Source organism: Monodon monoceros, unplaced genomic scaffold, assembly GCF_005190385.1.
Source record: "Monodon monoceros isolate NGI ecotype Baffin Bay Population unplaced genomic scaffold, NGI_Narwhal_1 Super_Scaffold_12, whole genome shotgun sequence".
Lineage (NCBI taxonomy): Eukaryota > Metazoa > Chordata > Mammalia > Artiodactyla > Monodontidae > Monodon > Monodon monoceros.
The window spans coordinates 59,594,436-59,610,523 of NW_021703768.1; the positions used below are offsets into that span (position 1 = coordinate 59,594,436).

A 16,088-nucleotide genomic window follows, 5' to 3' on the forward strand; every position below is an offset into this window, starting at 1 on the left:
GGATGTCAAAGGAATATAGGTTATACCTTTTGTTCTGCAAAGAGGTAACACATGCCAGAGCTCATACAAGGCATGGGACGAGGGGTGGGGGGGGAGTTTTGTTTTAGGAAGGGATTTTTCGGTAATATTTTTTCTTTTGTTAAATAATACCTGATCATCTTGTTTTCTTTTTTTCTTCCCCCAGTGAAGCTTTGCCCTTCTTCCTACTGCTGATTGACCTTTCCAGAGCAAGTGCACTAGCAAAGTTTGCCCTCAGTTCCAACTCACAGGTATTATTTATAAGACATGAATGTTAGTAGTATCCTTTTTTTCAGATTGTTTACATTAACAGGAAAGATTAATAGAGTTTCTTCACAGTTCAAGATTCAGGAATTGCCTGCAATTTTGTCAAGTCCTAAGACTGGTCTTCCTAGGAGCCCTAGGAACTGTCCCATTTATCTGACAACTCAGTTGTAATTCCACAGCTTCTAGAATTTGGAATCTTCCTGTTTTCCTTTTTGAAGTTTTCAGAACGTAAGGTATTATGTCTTTTGGATAAATTGGAGTATCTACCTAGTGAAACATACCAGAGAACAGACAGGATCTAATGGAAGAATCTCAGGGTAGATTGATTTCTAAACCCCGTGAATTAACACTAGCATTATTTCCCATCTAAGGTTTTATCTTGGTGTTCATTAGTCACTTTAAAGAACATAACATTTTTAATAACGCTGAGTAACTGAGTATAAAATATCGTGTACTTCTGCCCTGATTATGTATTTGATGAATATTTATGATCATTTGAGCATTTTGACAAGGATATTTAGGTTTCATAATACTAATATGATCTCAGAAAATTTGCAACTAAGAACTTCTGTCAGTGGTAGCCAAAGTATAAAATGTAGGATTTATGTGGGATTTAAATGGCAGGATTAATGCACCACTTCAAAGGACTCTTCCTAAGAAATATCTCGTTCAGTGGACGGGGAAAGCAGGGCAGTGTACATATTCTTCTTTCTTTAGTCCTCTATATTATCCTTTGTATCTGGAATGCCTGTTAGTCTTAGCATATTGTGTATTTTATTCTTAATATAGTAAATTAGGTTTAGTAGAAGCCCTGGGATGCTCTAACATTTTTAAAAGTTACTTTGTACCTTACCCTCATGATATGTTTGGTCTGTGTTTTAGGATGAAGTAAGGGAAAACATTGCTCGTGGGATGGCAATTTTAGGTCCCACATTCACCCTTGATGCTCTTGTAGAATGTCTTGTGATTGGAGTTGGTACCATGTCAGGTTTGTAAACAGTTTTTAATATATTTTAAAATGAGTTTGTAGAAGAGAAAAAGGAATATATTAAATTGTATCAATTACTCTTAAATTCTGACTTTTAAAAGTCTGACATTACTCTTAAAATTTTTTAATTGTATGAATATGTGGGTATATCTGATCTGACCTTATGGCTGTCTGCTTTAGCAAAAACTTAGTAGGTTACCGATTTCTTTTCTTTTTTTTTTTTACATTAATTAATTATTTTAAATATTTGGCGGCATTAGGTCTTTGTTGCTGTGGGCGGGCTTTCTCTAGTTGCATTGAGCGGGGGCTACTCTTTGTTGCAGTGCGCGGGCTTCTCATTGCAGTGGTTTCTCTTGTTGCGGAGCACGGGCTCTAGGCACGCGGGCTTCAGTAGTTGTGGCATGTGGACTCAGTAGTTGTGGCTCGTGGGCTCTAGAGCACAGGCTCCATAGTTGTGGCGCACGCTCTTAGTTGCTCTGCAGCGTGTGGGATCTTCCCAGACCAGGGCTTGAACCCATGTCCCCTGCGTTGGCAGGTGGATTCTCAACCGCTGCACCACCAGGGAAGTCCCCTGATTTATTTTCACTCTTACTATCTCATCATCTTTTCCTGTGCTCTACTTTTTTGATGACTTTAAGGTGTTTTTATTTGCTTTTTGTTTGGTTTTTAACCAAGATTGTATTCTAGGCTCATTTAGAAAGCATCTTCCATCCTCTACTGTTGTCTGGACTAAATTAATGACTTGGTTCCTTGTATTTTAATTGTCATGTAGGAGACAGTGCAAAAGTCAGGAGGTGGACAGATCTAAGTTGGGTCCACCTAACTGAGTGGTTAGGAAGATTTAATCAGACAGTATGCAGTACATCTTAGCACTTAGCCAGCACTGACCTCAACACATATGTTTCTTCATCCTTAATTGGATAGTAGAGAATTAGATATTAAATATCAAACACAGGACTCCATTATATAGGACAAAAATTATGGCCTCATATGGAAATTTGCCAGAATGAATATATCATGCTGTTGTCAAGGTTTCCTAATCAACTAAGACTAGATTTTATGGCTTTCTCATGAGGGTCACACTTAGTTAACTACTATTCTAGTGTATTTCCTGGTGCCTTAGTGCCCTCAATAAGGGGTTTCATTCTTTCAGAAGTGAATTATCTAACTTTTAAGAGAGTAGTTAGTTGCTATTATTAGTTGAGGTCTGTTCACTAGATAGTATGTTAAATATATATAATGTTTCTGCTAACTTTCTGAGGGTAAATTTATTATTTATTCAGTTATTTTACCTGTCATTCAAAGTTTATTTAGCAAAGATTTTTTAAAATTATTTTTTTAAATGTACATTTCTTAAAATTTACTTTTTGGGTATAGTTTTGAGTATTGACAAAGATGTAGTCATGTAACTGCCACCACAGTCAAGAAAAAATGTTTTTGATCAGGTGAAAATATACCTATGTGATTTTATACAAGCAGAACAGTATGTAAGAAGATGAGAGGATTAGTTAGGAACTGGTAGTGGGCTGTGAAACCAAGGATTATTCATTGGAAACTGATGTGGAAAGCAGTGGAGACTGATGTGGAAAGTAGGGTGATGAGTTTGGTCATAAGTCAGAGCAGTGGACAAAGGAAGTGATTAGATTTGATATTGGAAAAGCCAGCTAGGAGGCATTTACAGCCATACAGAAATGGTAAAATTAGGGATTTGGCTTAGGGTAGAATAAAAGGACAGATTTAACACATACTAACTAGGAAGTAGACCTTTGGAAAGCCAGTAAAAAAATTTTAAAAAGTCTTTACTTCTTGGAACTTGTAGATTGGTGCTTCCTCCTTGTAGTAAAAAAGTGGCACAAAGAGGCTGCACCACTGGGACAGAGTAAGGAAGAATGCCTGAAGAACCTATGACGACAGTAGTTACTGTTGTACAGAGGGAAAGAGTAGGTAGCCAGGTGGTAAAAAGCAATGGTCAATATGGTTTTGATAGCCTCAAGTTTGAAAAGATTACATTTGGCTACTTTTTAAATATAGGTTGTTCATAATGCTTTTGTCATTGTAATTTTGTATTCTCTTGAATTTCTGCGTTTGAGGGTAATAGCTATAGAAATTTTAGAAAATACATTGTATGCTTTTTTTCTATTATTTAGTCAAATGATCTATTACGATTCAGAAAATAAAATACAACATTGAGGGTTTTTTTGTATTACTCTAGTTAGCAGTCTCTATGGGAGGAGGGAATCAATTTTTATATGTATTTCAAAACATTTTTATATTTAATGTGAATAACATCAGAAATACGTTTTATATTTTATATTCAAGTTTATTTGTAAAGAGAGGGAGTAGGATTTGGTAATCTAATCTTTCCCCAGCTCTGTTCCCTTCTATTTGAGAAGATTACCAAGTGATATCGCAAGCATTTTGTAATGGAACATTTGTTAACTTTGGATCTTGGGTTGCCTTTTTGCATTATATCATTTTTCAAACAGATCAATGAAATGAACCAAAATTGGAAGAACATCAGTAGACACCACAGAGGTTATATTGAAAATAGAGCTGAGTAGTATACATATTTATTAGGATACTATATCAGGAATGGTATAACTAGCAGTGTGTTTTTTACAAAAAGTCCTTGGTCCACAGGTGAATTGCTTTTGTGGTGATGCGTGGGATTGGATCAGTAGTATGATGGGGTGGGAGGAGTTTGCTCCATTAGAGTTGACTGTCCTTGATATCCTATCTCAAAACAGAGTACACCATTTGATCAAAGGGGGTGACCAGACGGATATTAAACGCTGCCGTGCCTGGCATTGTGACGTTGGGGACATGGGAGAAGCCAAGGCCGCTGCCCTCGAGGAAGTTATCCTCTGTGTGCTCAGGCTTCACAGCACCTCTGAGTTTCTAATTCTTTTTCCAGTAGATGGCAAAGAGCTTAATATACTAATACTTCCACGTATTTGTCTACCCATAGGAAGAGTCCTTGTGAGGTATGCAGCATCAGAAATACACACACTGCTTTACTAGCTGACGCATTTAATTTTTCTCTAACCAGGGGTGCGTCAACTTGAAATTATGTGCTGCTTTGGCTGCATGTCAGTTCTCGCCAACTACTTCGTGTTCATGACTTTCTTCCCAGCGTGTGTGTCCTTGGTTTTAGAGGTAAGAGCAATTCTTACTTATATTAGTAGAAGAGTAATATTTTTCATATTAGTTCACCTAAAGAAAATTAGCACCTTCTAACGTAGTGCTGACTTACTTTGTAGCTTTCTCGGGAAAGCCGCGAGGGTCGTCCCATTTGGCAGCTCAGCCATTTTGCCCGAGTTTTAGAAGAAGAAGAAAATAAACCAAATCCAGTTACTCAGAGGGTTAAGATGATTATGGTAATTATACAGTTTTATTCTTCTTTCATTATTTTTAGTTCCAGTATCATATTCTGCTTTTCAATTTTTTTCCTTCTTGTTGTCTTTGTGCAATTTTTGGCTCTTTCACTGATGTTCCTCTTCCCTTTTTTTTTTCTTTTTCTATCTTTTTTTCTCATTTCTTTGAGGCCCCTGGTTTTCTCTCTGCCCTAAATAGATTTTTCAAGTTCTTCCACTTTATCTCTCTTTGAAAATCTGTTCTTTTTTTGGGAATGTTTTCAGCCGTTCAGTGGGGCCATTGCTTTAGTCAGTCACATAGCAAGCCTGGGTCTTTCTTTTCATGGTAAGGGAGGCCATGGGAGGATGGTAGTGTTTAATTATCCAGTTGCACAGGATGAGTTTAGGTTCCATTGATATGCAGAGGATACATGATTTTTACATTTTTATTTCAGTCTCTAGGCTTAGTTCTTGTTCACGCTCACAGCCGCTGGATAGCCGATCCTTCTCCAGCAGACAATTCTAAGGTTTCTTTAGGATTGGATGAAAATGTGTCGAAGAGAATTGAACCAAGTGTTTCCCTATGGCAGTTTTATCTCTCTAAGTAAGTTCCCTGAGCCCTACTTTGTTGTCTATGAATCATAGCACTCTATGCTACTGAGAGTTTAGGTGTGCCTTTTGTATTTGAGTAATAACATTTTAATTTGCTTTCTTTTATTCAGAATGATCAGCATGGATATTGAACAAGTTATTACCCTAAGTTTAGCTCTCCTTCTGGCTGTCAAGTATATCTTCTTTGAACAAGCAGAGACAGAATCTACACTCTCGTTAAAAAACCCTATCACATCTCCTGTAGTGACCCAAAAGAAAGTCGCAGACGATTGTTGTAGACGTGACCCTATACTGGTCAGAAATGACCAGAAATTACATGCAGTGGAGGAGGAGGCCAGGATAAACAGAGAAAGAAAAGGTGATTTCTTATTCTCTTCATTTTCCATTCTTCCACTGTTGATTTGTCAAGAAGTCGAGTCATTTTTAAAAGTTCAGTGTTGTGAGATTTCTTTTGATCTCTTGAACAGTTGAGGTTATAAAACCCTTAGTGGCAGAAACTGACACCTCAAACAGAGCTACATTTGTGGTTGGTAACTCCTCCTCACTCGATACTTCACTGGAACTGGAGACACAGGAACCTGAAATTGAACTTCCCATGGAGCCGCGGCCTAATGAAGAATGTCTACAGATACTTGGGAATGCAGAGGTGAGAAAATAAAACAAACTCAAGCTGGTATCTTTCTTAATAAAAGGAGCTTTTTTATTAAAGGAAGGAAGGAAGTTATAGCTACTGAGTACCTAAGTTCTGGGCACACTGTTGCGTGGTTTACAGGTACTGGTCTTATTTATTTATTCCCTACAACCTTGTAAGATAGGTGGAATTTTCTCCATTTTTCAGATGAGAAAATGTAAGCTCCAGGAGGGTTAATTAAGTATGTCCCAAAGTAAAACATCTAGGAAATGGTAAAGCTAGGATCAAGAGTCCAAGATTTACTGACTCAAGTGTCACAGTGCTCTTTCTACTTTATTACTGTTTATTAAAGAGATGAGCAACTGCTGTATTCTCATATGTGTTAAGGCCTAGGAAAGCTTTCACACAGAAATGAACTTCAGAGAAAGAAGAAAGGTTTTGGGGGCTTTTTGTTTGGTTTGGTTTTTTAAAGTAAGCTTGATGCTCCTGAGGAGGCTTATTTTCTTTCTGATGTTTGAACAGGATGTCCTGCCTACAGTCTGCTCATGAGTTAGCGTGACTATTGTGTTCTATCCGTATCTGCTTACTCTGGTTCATTCCTAATTTATGTGCATATGAGTGAGAATAGATTGTGTTTTTCTTCATCAATTTCCTTTCCCTCATTCTTATTAACATGTGTACCAGTATCTCAACTCTCATGCTGTATTACAAAACTTATAGGGTGGGTGTCAGAATCTTAATTGGAATTTTTTTTTTCTGTGAACATCACTTGAACAATTTAGTGTTTTTGGTTTAACATTTGTTTAGTTTTCACATTTTTATAAAGAATTTGTTTTTATTTTGATGTTCTTATTTCTACTTAAATCATCTCCTTCTTTAGAACTTCAAATTCCTTTGGGTTCTTAAAGTACTTGTGTTTTAGTTCTGTGGAGAGCACTGTTTGTATTAAATGGTCTATTTATTATGAAGAGTATGAAGTATGGTTCTTCAAGTCTTTTTTCATTTCCCTCTATCCAACCCCCTTCTATTTTTTTTCCCATTTCTTTAGAAAGGTGCAAAATTCCTTAGTGATGCTGAGATCATCCAATTAGTCAATGCTAAGCATATCCCAGCTTACAAATTGGAAACTCTGATGGAAACCTATGAACGAGGTGTATCTATTCGTCGACAGTTACTTTCCAGAAAACTTCCAGAGCCTTCTTCTCTCCAGTATCTGCCTTACAGGGACTATAACTACTCCTTGGTATGTTATTTTCTTGATTTGAGCAGCTTTGCTTTGTAGCTTTAGTCTTTAGTTTTTCAGTCTTTTTCTTGACTTGTCTTTTATACGTACATAGTTTTATAAAACATCTTCCTTTTTAACTCATTTTACTGTAATTTTGTATTCTGCTTATGATATAGGTCATCAAAATTAAAAAATATTTTTCCTGTTGTTATTTATAGTCATTACTCAGGACTTTTAAAGAGTAAATAAAAAACTTGGTTGAAAAATACACTAAAGCATTAAGTTTGAAGAAAGTTATTAATGACAAGGGCTGGGTATTTGCTATATAGATTTTCACATGGTGCCTGACTTTACCTTTTAGGTGATGGGAGCGTGCTGTGAGAATGTTATCGGTTATATGCCCATCCCTGTTGGAGTGGCAGGACCTCTGTGCCTGGATGAAAAAGAATTTCAGGTTCCAATGGCAACAACAGAAGGTTGTCTTGTGGCCAGTACTAATAGAGGCTGCAGAGCAATAGGTGTAAGTTGGCGTTTATATATTTGCCTGTTTTAAGATACACTCTAGGCAGTGAGAAGAAATTTGGGGACAATCAAGGACACCTTTTGGGACAAGCAGAACTGTTTTCAGGATTAACGTGCTTTTGTAACATACTCTTCATAGCTTGCTGGAGGTGCCAGCAGCCGAATCCTTGCAGATGGGATCACTCGTGGCCCAGTGGTGCGTTTTCCCCGTGCTTGTGACTCTGCAGAAGTGAAGGCCTGGCTCGAGACACCTGAAGGGTTCACAGTGATAAAGGAGGCATTCGACAGCACCAGCAGGTGTGGGGGGGGGGGCTTATACGTGCATTTATGTTTATTTCAGAACCAGTGCCATCTTCTAGGATGGTGAAACATAACTGTTAACGTATTGACTGCCTAAGGTGATGTAACAAAATATCAACTTTAAATCCATTCTTTCAAAATAAGTAATATTAATGCTTGGTTGGGATGGGGGGAGCAGAATGTTGATACAAATGAATATCTCCATAAAGGTTAATTAGAAAAAAATAGTGTGAGCTTGTAAGTTTGTGCGTTGGTTTTATAAGGCTCACTTTGATTAGGCTATTACTTTGCCCTACAAGAGTTTTGACCAAAACTTGCCCTAGGGCAGAATTGCCTGAGAAAAAGATTTTCCAAGCAGGATAGAGGTAAATATTAGTATAGCAGATTTACTTTGAATACAAAAAGTTAAATTTATAAAGAAATATAATCAATACAAATGATAACCCCACTATAGTTCAAGCTTATATGCTTGTTTTTATTTGAACTTTTAAAGTTTATGATGACATGACTTTCTGCAGCCCTTCCTTCTTGCAGCATGTAAGAATGAGACAGAGTTGAAGTAGTATTCTAATATAATGTTTAATTAAAGAAGGTACATTTAATATGTAGTCTCCATGAGTCTTCTCTTATGTGTAAAATGAACCAACTAAGGTAGACTTTAAGATAACTTCCATTTTCTTAAAAAAGTAAAAACTAAAGTCTTTGCTTCTTTTATTTACAGATTCGCGCGTCTACAGAATCTTCAGATGAGTGTGGCTGGACGCAACCTTTACATCCGTTTCCAGTCGAAGTCAGGTGATGCCATGGGGATGAACATGATTTCAAAGGTGAGCATGGATGGACTATATGAGAACTTGCAGGAGTGACTGTCCCTGGAGGGGGGGAACAGACTTGCTCTTTACTTTATTCCCTCCTGTACTTTTGAATTTTGTACCATGTACACATACTACTTACTCAAAGAGTTAATTGATTGAAAGATTTTTATTGAAAGGTAAATATTGATTCATGTAACTCATGTTATATAAAGCAGGCATTTGTTGATTGGTGTTGTTTGTATTTGATGTATTTAGACTTAACATTGTACATGTTCTGGGTCTACTCAGAAGGGCTGGGAGGAATCTGGGCATTTGTTCTTCAAAGCTTCTTAAACCTGAAAGCTGACCTCTTCTAGAGGCTTCAAGACATATTTAAGAAGCCAAGTTCATGTGTGTAGAGTTCCATTAATTATCTCCTTATAAGAAGATTGTGTATAGCTTAAATTTTATTCTACTGATATTTGTTGTTTATCAGATAGAAATGTAAAATGTTAAAGTCAATTAGCTAGGCTAATTGTGCTTTACCTGTTATAAGGACTATTCAGAAAGAGAGTATAGTGACTAAATACATACGCTTTAAAAATTTCCAATAAATAGTATAGCAGTTCCTGAAAAAAATAAAAATAGAATTACAAGCAGGATCTCAAAAAGACGTTCGTATAGCCATGTTCATAGCAGCATTCACAATAGCCAAAAGCTAGAAGCAGCCCAAGTGTCCATCAGTAGATGAATGGATAAATAAAGTGTGGTATGTACATACAGTGGAATGTTATTCAACCCTAAAAAGAAAGGAAATTCTGACACATGCTAAATATGGATGAGCCTTGAGGTTCACTTACTAAGTGAAATAGTCTTGTCACAGAAAGACAAATACTGTATGATTCCCACTTAAGAGTTCCCTGGATTAGTTAAATTCATAGGGACTGAAAGAAGGGTGGTTACCAGGGGCTAAGTGGAATGAGGAGTTTAATGGGTATAGAGTTTCAGTTTTGCAAGACAAAGAGTTCTGGAGATTGCTTACACACAATGTGAATGTACTTAACACTACTGAACTATACACTTGAAAATAGTTAAGATGGTAAATTCTATGTTTTGTGTATTTTACCACAATAAAAAAAAAACACTTAAATTGCCAGTAAGTATGTTTTGTGTTTTTGAAGTGTGAGTTAATTGAATTAATTTAACTTAATTGGAAGTCATTGGAAGGCTTGTTTACATTTTATGTAAATCCTAACGACTTTCTGTTAACAACAAGATTTACTTTAATGTCTGACTTCTCTTTACAGGCTTGGTAACTTGGGCCTTTAGGTAACAATTTAGTAACTAGAAGAGGGAATTTATTACCTGTTGATGGTGGGTTGAGTACTCACCCCCCAGTGACATGAATATAGTAGTATATTCTCCATGAGTTTTTTTATATTCTCATTATATTCTCATCATCCTGTTCATCAATGACTATGAAGAACTCCATTTTCATATCTAAAAACGTATTAGGAAAAGATTATTATAGTTATTATACTGAGAAGTGTTAGTATTATTAGATACACATAAAGCCTCTGATTTATAAATAACTGTGTTTTAATACAGTTTTTGCTGTTGCTGTTTGTTTTTTTCTGGCTAATAGGGTACCGAGAAAGCACTTTCAAAACTTCATGAGTATTTCCCTGAAATGCAGATTCTGGCAGTTAGTGGTAACTACTGTACTGACAAGAAACCTGCTGCTATAAATTGGATAGAGGGAAGAGGAAAGTCCGTTGTTTGTGAAGCTGTAATTCCAGCCAAGGTTGTCAGAGAAGTGAGTGATTGGATGACTTTTATTTTGTTAATCTTTCATTGGATTACAAAATTGGGAAAAGTAGTATTAAGGGTTAAGTAAACTTGAATATACAGGTGTTTTATCTTATCTCGCCCATCTGCCTGTGGGTGGCATTCACAGGAACAGACCTCACTGATAATCTTTTTATTGAGGATGGGGCTTACATGGGGCCACGTCTACACTCCCTTGTTTTCTGGAGGTACAGAAAGTAGATCTGGGTAACCCACTCCTGAACCTTCTGGGGGAAGATGTAAGATGTGCACCACTCTGTTTTCTAGGTATTAAAGACTACTACAGAGGCTATGATTGAGGTCAACATTAATAAAAATCTGGTGGGTTCTGCCATGGCTGGGAGCATCGGTGGCTTCAATGCCCACGCAGCAAACATCGTAACTGCCATCTACATTGCCTGTGGACAGGTGAGGGCGCCAGCCTCCACCTTTCTTGTCTTTCGTTGTTCTAAGTGAGAGAAGTTTTATATTTTTTCCTTTCTGTTTTTTTAAGGATGCAGCACAGAATGTTGGTAGTTCAAACTGTATTACTTTAATAGAAGCAAGTGGTCCCACAAATGAAGACTTGTATATCAGCTGCACCATGCCATCTATAGAAATAGGGACTGTGGGTGGTGGGACTAACCTGCTCCCTCAGCAAGCATGTCTGCAGGTAAGACACATGGGGCACAGGCTCCAGTGACCTCAAGCCCAGTTCTGACTCGTTGGGATTCTTTGTGTTTCTACCTGATACCACATATCGCTCCCCTCTCTATTTTAGCCGGTCTTTTCATTCGTTTCCCACCAGCCTAATCCAGTGTGTCCAAGTAAAGCATGTTCAGGCACAGGCTTAGTAAATTGAGAAAGTAGATTAAGAGAGCAAATGATTGTTCATCTGCTCTGAGTAAGTGCACTTCCAGCCAGGCTGTGGATGTGAGGTTCACTGTGGTGTATTCCATTGTTAGTACTGGCTGTCAGATCTTGGAAATGTAGTACTTCCACTGGAGCCTGGTTCTATTCTAATGCCATTGTAGTTGCCCTCATTTTAGTTGATTGAGTAGGACGTTGTTGCCATGCCTTGAAGGGTGAGTCCTGCTGTGTCTGTCCCTGGCTGCAGATGCTAGGTGTTCAGGGAGCGTGCAAAGACAATCCTGGGGAAAACGCCCGGCAGCTTGCCCGAATTGTGTGTGGTACAGTGATGGCTGGAGAATTGTCTCTGATGGCAGCATTGGCAGCAGGACATCTTGTCAGAAGTCACATGATCCACAACAGGTAAGACTTAAAGATTTGTTTAATATGTTTTCCCTATACTTAAAATATGCAGTGGAAAAACCTACTTCTCAGATACAAGTCCTAACTTAAAATTTTGCTTTCCTGACATTTTGTATGTCTCTCCTTTGTCTTTTTCTGCTGTAGGTCAAAGATAAATTTACAAGACTTCCAAGGAACTTGCACTAAGAAGGCAGCTTGAGTAGCCCGACAGTTCAGAACTGAAACACAGGCGTTGGGTTCTAAAGGACTAACGTAAAATCTGTGAATTTAAAAAGCTCGATGCAGTGTCTTGTTGAGGATGAATAGACATGATCAGTGAGACTACTGCTTGGTTTTTGGCTCTTTCAGAAAGTCTGAGGTTCTTCTTTCCATGCAGAGTTCTCAAATCTGAGAAGTTTACATGCTTTACATGCTGTGCTCTTTGGAAAGATCTCAACATGGATATTATGCGTTTATAGTATCACAGATGGTAAGCTACAGCACACTTCTGAAAGAGAATACAGCTGGAAAAACAAGTTTTCTTTTGATAAAATTCTTGGAGTTCATGGTGATCAGTGTGAGATTAAACCCTCCTCCTGTCCACACCCGCCCTAGCCCCAATCCTGGGTTGAAAATGGATTTTTAAATTATACTATAGCTGACAAAACTCCTGATTTCATAGCTAATTTATTAAGTCTGGGTTGTAGACCTTTAAAAAAAATAAGAGCTAAGTTTATTTTTTGTAAACGAATACTTCATTTGGTGCTGGTCTATTTTGATTTTTGGAGGTGATAGGCAACATGATTCTTCAGAAGGGGACCTGCTTTCTTCAGAGGAAGAATTACTCTTATTCCCAAATTACAGAATAATGTGCTAAGCAGTGCTAAATAGTTCTCTTTCAAGAAAAAAAATCACAGCATTTATCTGTGCAGGCTATTTGTTCAGAGAGGACTCTTGTCTAAATACAAATGTTTGTCTAGATTGGCTATAACATATCTTTCAGCATATAAGCCTTTAAGAAACAGAGTTTTGTGCTTTTTGTGAAAGATACAAGAGCTCTTAATATTGCTTAGACAAAGGTGACTCTGTTTATCAATGACATACAAGTCTGTGACCTCTCTTAGAACTCAGGGGGTAGAAAACACAAGTTTGGAAGAAAATTACCATTTCTTGAAGCCAAGTTTAATTTCTTAAAAGACACTTAAATTTATTTAGCTGAAAAATCTAGGTAGTTTTTTGTAAAGAACTGTACCAAATCTGTATATGTTGTAATAAAGCTTCTTGTGCTAGGAGTTTATTGAAAGTGTTCAAGAAATAAACAAAAATCACCCGATATACTGGTAAAACACTCTAAGCTTGGGCCAGAGAAGGCAGTGTTCTTTAATGTTGTCCAGGAAAGCCTGGCTTGCTTGTTGAGCCTAACGAAGGGGAAAGTCAGCTTTCAGAGCCAGTGAAGGTGCCGTGTGAATGGCCGTGGAGGGAGTGTCCCTTGTCCTGTGGCCAAAAGGTTGGTGACTGAAACATCCACACAGGGCTCTTTGATGGACCCATAAAATCTTCCTCAGGGGGTCAGCAGAGTTGTTGAATCTTAATTTTTTTTTTTTTAATGTACAACTTTTGTATAAATAATAAAGAACTCCTTATTTTGTGTTACATCTAATGCTTCAAGTGTTGGTCTTGGAAAGCTGATGGCTCATGTAGAAGATGGACTCTGAGAAACATTCCAGTAATGCCGTGGCAGTACAGAGAGCCTCTGAGTGATTGTGTCTGCATTGTTGGGGAAGATTGACAATTTCTGTTTTATGTTAAGTTTAAATTGCTTCTGTTGTGACTTTTCAGCCAGTGACTTTTTATCTGAATTTTTCATGGAAGTGGCAGTGAGAAATATTTTGAGTCTTCATTTTGGTGACTGTAACCAATATCTTGCTAAACTAATGTTTTGTACAGTTACTAAATTGTATACATTTTGTTAGACTTTTTCCCCCAGTTCCAGTAAATTATGAAAAGGAGGTTAATACTGGTAAGTGTAGTCAGTAACCTTTTTTGTTTGGATTAACACAGGCCTGCCTGAGACCTGGAAGCTTTCAAGTCTGGCCAGAGTGGTACCCTGTAATTCACACTGGGTGCCCCAAGACCCGTTTATCATTCCCATTGTCTTCTCCCAATCTACAACAGGAACATATATTAAAACTATCTTCCTTATACTTTGAGTAGTTCAGATTTATCATCATGGACTACTTTTGGATATTGGGGGTATGACAGTTGAGAGGAAGAGGCCATAAAGGTTGGGCAGCCAAAACCAAATGGCCATTGCAGGTATGTACATAAGCTGTATCAACTGAAAGTACAGCTTATATACTGAGGCTGGCCTCTTTAAAATCCCAAATTCTGGTGATTTTTGACTATACTTCTGCCATAGTTAGAGGTGAACAGGTGTGTATGAGCCACTAAGAACTAAGCCCAGATACTTGAGAATCATTTTGAATTTTTCTCCCAAAATGGCATGTGATCACTTGTCTGGTCGGCCTCTCGAGAGTGGGGCAAGCCGGACAGGAGATGGGGAAGTTTCGTCCCCTTACTGCTCAGGTGATTTGATGAGCAGTGAGATGCATGTGGCAGCACAGGACTTTTCCTCATCTTTGGAGAGTGTGGAGAATTAAATCCAAAGAGAACATCTCACATTGAAGGGTCTGAGCTCAAACAAGAGGACACAGAACAGCAAAACATCAATACAAATCCACTGTGTACAGAAGGTTCAAGTAAGAGCAGTAAATTCACTATAGGAATTTTTTTTCAAGACCAGTGTTTCTCAAGCTGTCTTTCTGTTCTGGACATGACTTGAATTTATTAAGAATGAACTTTGCCCAGTTAGCAAAACGATAACTTCTACACTGCAAGCCAAAAGAAGATGGCAAATGATTTATTTATATCTTAACAGATTCCCTTTTCCATTATGAGATGCATGGAACCCCTCCTTCCATCACACACACACATACTTTTCGTTCTTTTCTTCCTGAGCAAGTTTGGGAGCTCCCGAGGGAGGTGTGGGTACTCTTGTATCAGGATGTGAGACACTTCCACACAGTTGTTCTCTAAGGCCAGTGGGAGAGACCCTCGTGCCACCAGCTGGAGTTAGGAGGTGGGACACGAGAGAGCGTTGTAATCCAGGGATTCTCCAGCTCCAGTGCAGCACACTCACCTGGGCTCCTGATTCCCTTGGTCTTGGGTGGGGCTGGGACTTCCGCATTTCTTTCTAGTATTGCTGTTGCTGCTCTAACGGTGCTGGGTTTCAGTGTGAAGTGCCTGGTGTTACTGTGAATAAATGGTATTAGAAAGTCGTGTTTATTCAGAAGCACACAGCAGACACCCACGGAGAGGCCAATGCTGCTTAATAGCTGCTTAATAAGACAGAATTAACCCTAGAGCGAGAGAACCAACGAGAAGGTATGTTACTTGGGTCTGTGTCTCCCCTACTGCCCCCCACCTGTGAACCTGCCCCCCCCCCTTGGCAAAACACCAAATTATCTGCATTTTCAAAGAATGGAATGACTGCCCCAGAAAAGGACATTTTTAGCCACTTTTCCCCCTCACTTTCCTACCCCTTGGTCTCTGGTCTCTCTCCCAAATGAGACAGTGGGGGACCAAAGGGGAAAAAAGCCTACCTTTAAAGAGGTTCGTGTATATACCATTCCCTGCTCAGTACCCTCACCTCACCCACCCTATAGCCGCAAAGTTTGACTGCTTTGTACTGATACCTTAACTTCCCAGGATTGCGGCCCTGGAGCAGGGTCACTCAGAGGCAAGAAGCTGATTCCACAGACCATTCGACTGGTCAGTTCTGAAGCCAGAGGGCAGAGAGCCTAAAGGCAGTAGGGCCCTGTGCCATTTACAGGCACCTTGTGTGTTTTGTCAAGGCAACTTGGCAAGGAAGTATCAGGAAGTAATCCAAAAGAAAAGGACTGCAGTCACTAGCCTGTGTTGATTATGGAACTCCTTTGCTTTCCTGTCACTTGAAATTTGAAATGGTAAATAGCGTTTAGTGGGTGAAGTGGAGGGAGGGGACAGTGAAGGGAGCTCTGTCTCAGTCTCCACAGCAAAATCAGCTGGGATTGTATGTTAAAAGCAGTGGACACAGTCAAGCAAATCCAGAGTATTATTAGCCCTAAATGATGTGTGATGGAAGAACCTCATTCTGCAGCTCTCTCCTAGCCCTTAGTTCACAAAGGAGATAAACACTGGTGCCCCTACCTCCCTGCCCATTTCACCGTGTGGACTAGGGCTATAGCCTCAGGGCTCTAAA

The 16,088-nt window shown here is 38.6% G+C and overlaps 1 protein-coding gene and 1 long non-coding RNA gene across 4 annotated transcripts in view; one reads left to right on the plus strand and one right to left on the minus strand.

Annotated features, from left to right (window-relative positions):
* HMGCR (3-hydroxy-3-methylglutaryl-CoA reductase) overlaps positions 1-13,942 on the plus strand; it is a 53,521-nt gene extending 39,579 nt beyond the window's left edge. Inside the window, exons 5-20 of one of the 3 annotated variants that reach the window (XM_029217010.1) lie at positions 185-269; positions 1,168-1,273; positions 4,323-4,429; positions 4,534-4,650; positions 5,082-5,230; positions 5,349-5,596; positions 5,706-5,884; positions 6,918-7,112; positions 7,456-7,614; positions 7,756-7,913; positions 8,638-8,743; positions 10,356-10,526; positions 10,826-10,966; positions 11,052-11,210; positions 11,655-11,809; positions 11,954-13,942. In XM_029217010.1, coding sequence (XP_029072843.1) covers positions 185-269; positions 1,168-1,273; positions 4,323-4,429; positions 4,534-4,650; positions 5,082-5,230; positions 5,349-5,596; positions 5,706-5,884; positions 6,918-7,112; positions 7,456-7,614; positions 7,756-7,913; positions 8,638-8,743; positions 10,356-10,526; positions 10,826-10,966; positions 11,052-11,210; positions 11,655-11,809; positions 11,954-12,008 — 2,290 coding nt within the window. In that variant the 3' untranslated portion in view covers positions 12,009-13,942. The remainder of the gene's footprint in view (positions 1-184; positions 270-1,167; positions 1,274-4,322; positions 4,430-4,533; positions 4,651-5,081; positions 5,231-5,348; positions 5,597-5,705; positions 5,885-6,917; positions 7,113-7,455; positions 7,615-7,755; positions 7,914-8,637; positions 8,744-10,355; positions 10,527-10,825; positions 10,967-11,051; positions 11,211-11,654; positions 11,810-11,953) is intronic. The other 2 variants (XM_029217011.1, XM_029217009.1) reach the window with 2 other exon arrangements.
* On the minus strand, positions 8,738-15,221 carry LOC114892298. Its single transcript, XR_003792692.1, has 3 exons — positions 14,988-15,221; positions 10,102-10,210; positions 8,738-9,339 (listed from the first exon to the last, which is right to left on the minus strand). It is a non-coding gene; the product is annotated as an uncharacterized LOC114892298 (long non-coding RNA).
* Positions 15,222-16,088: the final 867 nt, after the last annotated feature.